Raw genomic sequence first — 5,671 nt, 5'->3', positions numbered from 1 at the left:
TTATTCTTTGAGTATATTTTTAGATAGGAAATGATTGACAATAATTCCAAACCAATGAATTAATATATGGACATCTTTTTTTAAAAAAATATTGCAAAATCGATTACTCGCACTCGTGTATCTTGGAATATAGTCATGATCATTTCAGTATTTATTGTCTATTACGAAAACCGTCCCATCGGCCGTTCTGTGGGAATTAGCCTTTAAATTGACGTTTCCTTGTTTTTTTAGCGTCCGTATTCTTCGTAACATTTAGAGCAGTAGATGTAAATTAGTGGAATACTAGTTTTACGAAACAAATAAAAACCTGTAGTGAGTGGATTAACGATCATGTTCAGGCAAAGGTTAATTCGCGTTTAATATTCATATTTCCCGTTACGTTTGACCCCCAGGTTCAAGCAGACTGGAACATTTTTATAAAATTATTGGTAGATTTGATTTGTGTCCAAAGTAATTTATTCCACGTAAAACTTCAGATAAAAGTTCTAGTTTTCGATTAATCAGCTTGTCATACGTCAAAGCAGTACACATTGTAAAAGATTAATTACTGTAGTAGAAATAAGCTTTCATATATTTTATTCCAAACTCAGCATTTTTATACCTTTTTTTCAATTGCATATGTCTGCACGTAATTGGAGACAATGCAGGTCACAATTTCCACCACTATGACTTTTATTCGTTCAAATGCATTTGTTCATTCAACGTTGAATGGTTCCCATTCCACTAGAACGGCGTACAGAATTCTGTACGGGTCAAATTGCCAAGGCTTTACCCCCACGTTTCAAGGCTAACCGGGCTTTCCACCTTTTCGAGACCACGAGACCTATCTCACCCTTTCAACCCTGTTGACCTGGTCGGCCCTGACTCCAACTCCCAGGCTTATACTTGTTGTCGAATTACGTACCAGTTTTTTTCCATTTCTGAACGATAATAATTTTTTAAAATATAATTGCACAAAAATGAAAAAGGAACTCGGTTACATTTATTGAGAACCACAAATAATCCTTCTAAAAGCCGCAGGTTGACAATCCCTGCAATATTACTATGTGAGGAGTTCGGCGTTCGTCTGTGAAACCTGAGACTCCGGAGAGTTAAAAAACGTTCGGCACATATGGTCGTGACAATACATATATGCTTTTCTCGGCGTTCGTCGTAGAAAAACAGGCCAACTTTTTGTAGCGCTCGTCGTAGAAAAAGAAGCAGACTTTTTGTAGCGCTCGCCTTACAAAAACAGACAGACATTTTCTGGTGGTCGTCCTAGCAAAAAAGGGAAACTTTTTTCGACGCTCGTGTTGTCCTTTTCGCACCGATTCCCGGACCTATCCCTACCGTTAAGTCTAGACGCCCGAAACTATGTCAGTGTGCCGAACGGTGTAGCTAAACTTTGGAAGCTTGTATCTTCGGAACGAATTGAGATATCGGGATCAATCAAACGCGATTATTTTCGTCTTGACTTCCTTTATCAATTTCAATAGGGTTTTCAATGAAAAATTCAATACTTTTTTATCGAAAAATTCAACTTCTCTTACTTTAATTTTAATGTGGATTAAAATCGAACTAATATTTATTTGAACTCCGCAACGCTAGAATCATCGACTTTTTTTATATATGTATTATTCTGTAGTGTTTTAGAGACTGACGATATTAGAAATTGTATTTTCACATATCTCATTTAAATTGAATAAGTCGATTACGTAAAACGGTCTCAATGAAATTGAACTATTGCATTCTGTTCTTCGGTCACGTTTCATAACGAAATTTTAATTTCAACATTTATCTCGAACGATGCTAATTGCGTAATGACACGTGCATCACGCGAAATTTATGTAATTGCAAACACCGAAGTAGGATGTCTCGTCTATGTCATTTGTCTATATCATTTCCCTGGCAGTGTTTGTCGTTCGAATGATAAATCGTCGATCAATTTTAGTCAGAGCTTTATTATCTAATTTCTCATTACAAACATTTCATAATAAAACACAATAAAAAAAATAGAGTTAATTCGATTAAATACTAAAATCGTTCGCACAGTTTGGTACAATTAAAAAACTCCTTAATTAGTAACAACGGAATACAACTTTAACTAAAATCGTCACTCGTTCGTTCTCGCAAATCTTTCGAGTTAAACAATTCTATAACTAAGTTAACAAGAATTTATATACAGAATATTAATTTGATCCCGGACCCACTTCCCAGGAACACATAGGAAATATCGCGCATTCTCTTTCATATTTTTCAAACATATACAAGCATTCTTTTATTATTCATGCTCTCGTTCAGTATTTATGAAAGAGTAACAAAAGTATCATCGTTGTTTGACAAAAGCAAACGAGCGCACGTACCACAACGATGTATACGTGCGTAGTGAGTCCAGAATCGAATGAGCCATCTGCACATTCAACATATCACAATGCAGACGTTGTAACGTCTTTACAAAGTAAAGACAGACTGACACGCATCGCTGCACTAGTAATCAACAAGGCATAACTAACTTGTTAACAAACAATAAAACAAATTTATAAACATCGATCGTATAAACATTCGTGAATTTTTGCAAGCTAAAATTGTTCTATCTGGAAGTGTCGAATATTTATTTCCAGCAGAATTTCATTTTTGTACTTGAAACTATGACATACCAAATTCACCGTCTTCCGTTCGTCTTCACTGCCAACCAATCGTTTTTTATAAGATCCGCGCCCTTCTCTCCGATCATAATTACCGGAGCGTTCGTATTCCCGCTGCAAATCGTCGGCATGATCGACGCGTCGATCACCCTGAGTCCTTCGATCCCGTAAATTTTTAATCTGTGGTCCACGACGGCCGTAGGATCGTCAGACGGGCCCATTTTCGCCGTTCCGACCGGATGGTAAATCGTCATCGAGATGTGTCGAATATGGCACTCCCAATAGGCGTCCGAGCCGAACTTTAAGTTCTTACAACCGGGCAATTTAATCCTGTGCACCCTCGATCCGAATTGTTTATAGACCTTCGTTTCGCTGACTTGCATCGCGATTTTCGCGCCTTCGACTAGAGTAGCGATGTCCATCGGGTCCGAGAAATAATTCGCGTTGATCAACGGGCTGTGAAACGGATTCGAACTCCGTAGCCTGACGGTGCCTCTCGATTTCGGTCTCAACAGAAGCGGCATTATGGTCCACGCGTCTTTATTTGCGATTGGTCTATAAACTGTGTTGTAGACTTCATCGGTTATGCCCAGGACCCTTTTCACTTGTATACCGCCGTCGGAATTAATCGACGCCGGCGCCATGTGTAACTGGATGTCCGGATAATCGATGGATCGATTCGCGTATTTTGTGTTAACGAACGCGTAACCTTCGACGCCACCCAGGGTGGTCATCGGCCCCCGGCCGTTGGCTACGTAGTGCATCGTCACAGGCGCCGCTTGGAAACGATTCTGAACAATAGCCACGGGTTTGTCGATGAGAAAAGTGAGACCGCCCATGCCGACGTGATCCTGAAGATTGTCCCCGACTCGAAGGTCCTTGATCACCGGTATCCCCACGTGCCGCAAGTGTTCCTTCGGTCCAACGCCGGACAACATTAATATTTGTGCAGTGTTGATACTCCCAGCTGAGAGAATCACTTCTTTTCTCGCTCGAACGATCTGCCGGCGACCGTCTCTCACGAATTCGACGCCCGTAGCTCTCATCGTGACCGAGTCGATCAGCACTCTCGTCACATGGGCGTTCATAGCCGTGTGGATGTTCCGACGTAACCGAATCGGCCGCAGAAACGCCTTCGCCGTGGAACATCGACTCCCGCGACGTATAGTACCCTGAGCTATCATGAACCCCGTTTGTTGCTCACCGTTTATATCTCTGTTTTCGTACCCGATTTCTGTCCCTGCTTGGACGAACGCTACTACCAGCGGCGTCCTCCACGGCGATTCTTGCACCGTTAGGTAACCACCGGTCGAATGGTACGGACTCTTCTGTAAATACGGGTTCCTGTTGTCTTCGGATTTTTTGAAATAATAAAGCGCCTGCTCATATCCCCAGCCGGGATTACCTAAGGATTCCCAGTAATCGTAATCGTGACGATTCCCTCGAACATAGAGCATGTAGTTTAGCACGCTGGATCCACCCAGCACTTTGCCACGCGGCCAGTTACAACGGCCGCCTTTCATGGCTAAACAAGCCCTGCCTGTTGGCTCCGTTTTGTATTTCCAATCGAGTTTCGTTAGCTGAAGATAAGCCGCTAGTGATGGGACGTCGGTCACTTCGTTCTCGTCCGGACCGGCTTCCAACAGTAGAACGTTCCAATTCGGAATCTCGGAGAGTCTGTTCGCCACGACGGCTCCGGCCGATCCTCCACCCACGACGATGAAATCGTACTCTGGGTACAATGGGTATCTATTGATGGGTCGACTCTCAGGATCTAATTGGTCGTACCGGTAGTAAGACAGACCGGCTATCAGTAATGGGATCAACCATAAGCTTGTGCCCATCAGCCCCAAAGCGCCCTTCAAAGCCGACGTAACTACGATCGTACTGAACACCATTTTTGGTTCTCGAATCTCGTTGGTTCTGTCGATTTTTCCTTCTTCTTCGTATCTCGTTTGATCTTCTTGTCATTACGCAAAGCTGCGGTCTTTTTTTCTGTTTTTATGCTAGCAAATGTCTGGTGGTCGCGTACCGAGTTTGTCGATGCGGTATACTTTGAAGGGTACATGGAAGTTTATATTTTTCATCGTGCCTCCGGGGATTCTGCTGACTTGATCATGGGGGTGGTTGTTGTAGATGTCTTTTTATGAAGGGTACGAGATTCGTTTAAACCTTGGAACGTAATCGATTTAATACCGTTTCTACTTTCGTTTCTACTTTCAATTACAGCAGACTCATGATTAGGAAAACAGTAGTTTCAAAATTACGCCTGTACAAATGTATCCACGTGTTGTTACAAGCCTTACCTATCACTTTAACTATTAGCTTTACTAAAATATGGTTGTTAATTCTATCATTAATAGAGATTTCTTAAACGACCCAGTATGAAGTCTAGGTTATTATAAAAATGATTGTAGGCAATTAACACGCGATTCGTTGATTTAATTCTTGGTCAAGGAAATAAACTTGTGTCGTCGCCGCAGTGGAACGAACGGCGGCGGCGCGGCGGGAAGAGATGTCGATCTCATAACATGGGGAAAGGTGAAAGTGTTGCGTCGATGTAAACCACCGCCGCTGATTTCCTTCCACGGATTCTCTTCTCTCGTGGTTACGTTAACATTCCACCGATTCTGACCCGGTCTTGCCTCGCTATCGCCTCGAATCCTGACCGTGACAGAGCGCTTTTTATACAATAGATTTCGTACAAAGAACGAGGCTTACTGCACTCTGTCACGTCGGTTATATGCAAGTACATATTACATACACTGAGTCTGTATGATTATTTCATTGTGTTCTCGTCGATTATACTTTTTGGATCGAGAATTTGTTTGTTAAACGTAAGAGAGAATTGAAAGGTCAAGGATCATCGTTGCAATTAATGAGATTAGGCCGTCGGTGACGTTAGAATCGTCGAGTGTTAACGAGAATCGATCTCTAGTTTATTTGGGTTAATATGTTCTGGAATGAGTCTTTATAGGTTTTCACAGTAGGAGAATAGTTAGGAATTAAACCGTGTTAAGAAATCTATGAAAGAATTCGTTTTATAC

The 5,671-nt window shown here is 41.8% G+C and overlaps 2 protein-coding genes across 3 annotated transcripts in view; one reads left to right on the top strand and one right to left on the bottom strand.

The window, feature by feature from the left end:
* Positions 1-5,671, top strand: part of Flo2 (flotillin-2) — a 70,323-nt gene that overhangs the window by 9,526 nt on the left and 55,126 nt on the right. The gene's annotated exons all lie outside the window — the stretch shown is intronic.
* Positions 1,943-4,741, bottom strand: LOC108631930 (glucose dehydrogenase [FAD, quinone]). The gene has a single exon (XM_018036166.2). It carries the CDS (start codon positions 4,520-4,522, stop codon positions 2,642-2,644), a length of 1,881 nt encoding a protein of 626 aa, XP_017891655.1. The 5' UTR covers positions 4,523-4,741; the 3' UTR covers positions 1,943-2,641.

The sequence above is a fragment of the Ceratina calcarata genome, unplaced genomic scaffold (assembly GCF_001652005.2).
Source record: "Ceratina calcarata isolate Rehan_Ccalc_2016 unplaced genomic scaffold, ASM165200v1 scaffold98.2, whole genome shotgun sequence".
Taxonomy (NCBI): Eukaryota; Metazoa; Arthropoda; class Insecta; order Hymenoptera; family Apidae; genus Ceratina; species Ceratina calcarata.
The sequence above is the reverse complement of the archived record's forward strand: the minus strand, read 5'-3'. Positions and strand labels throughout refer to the sequence as shown.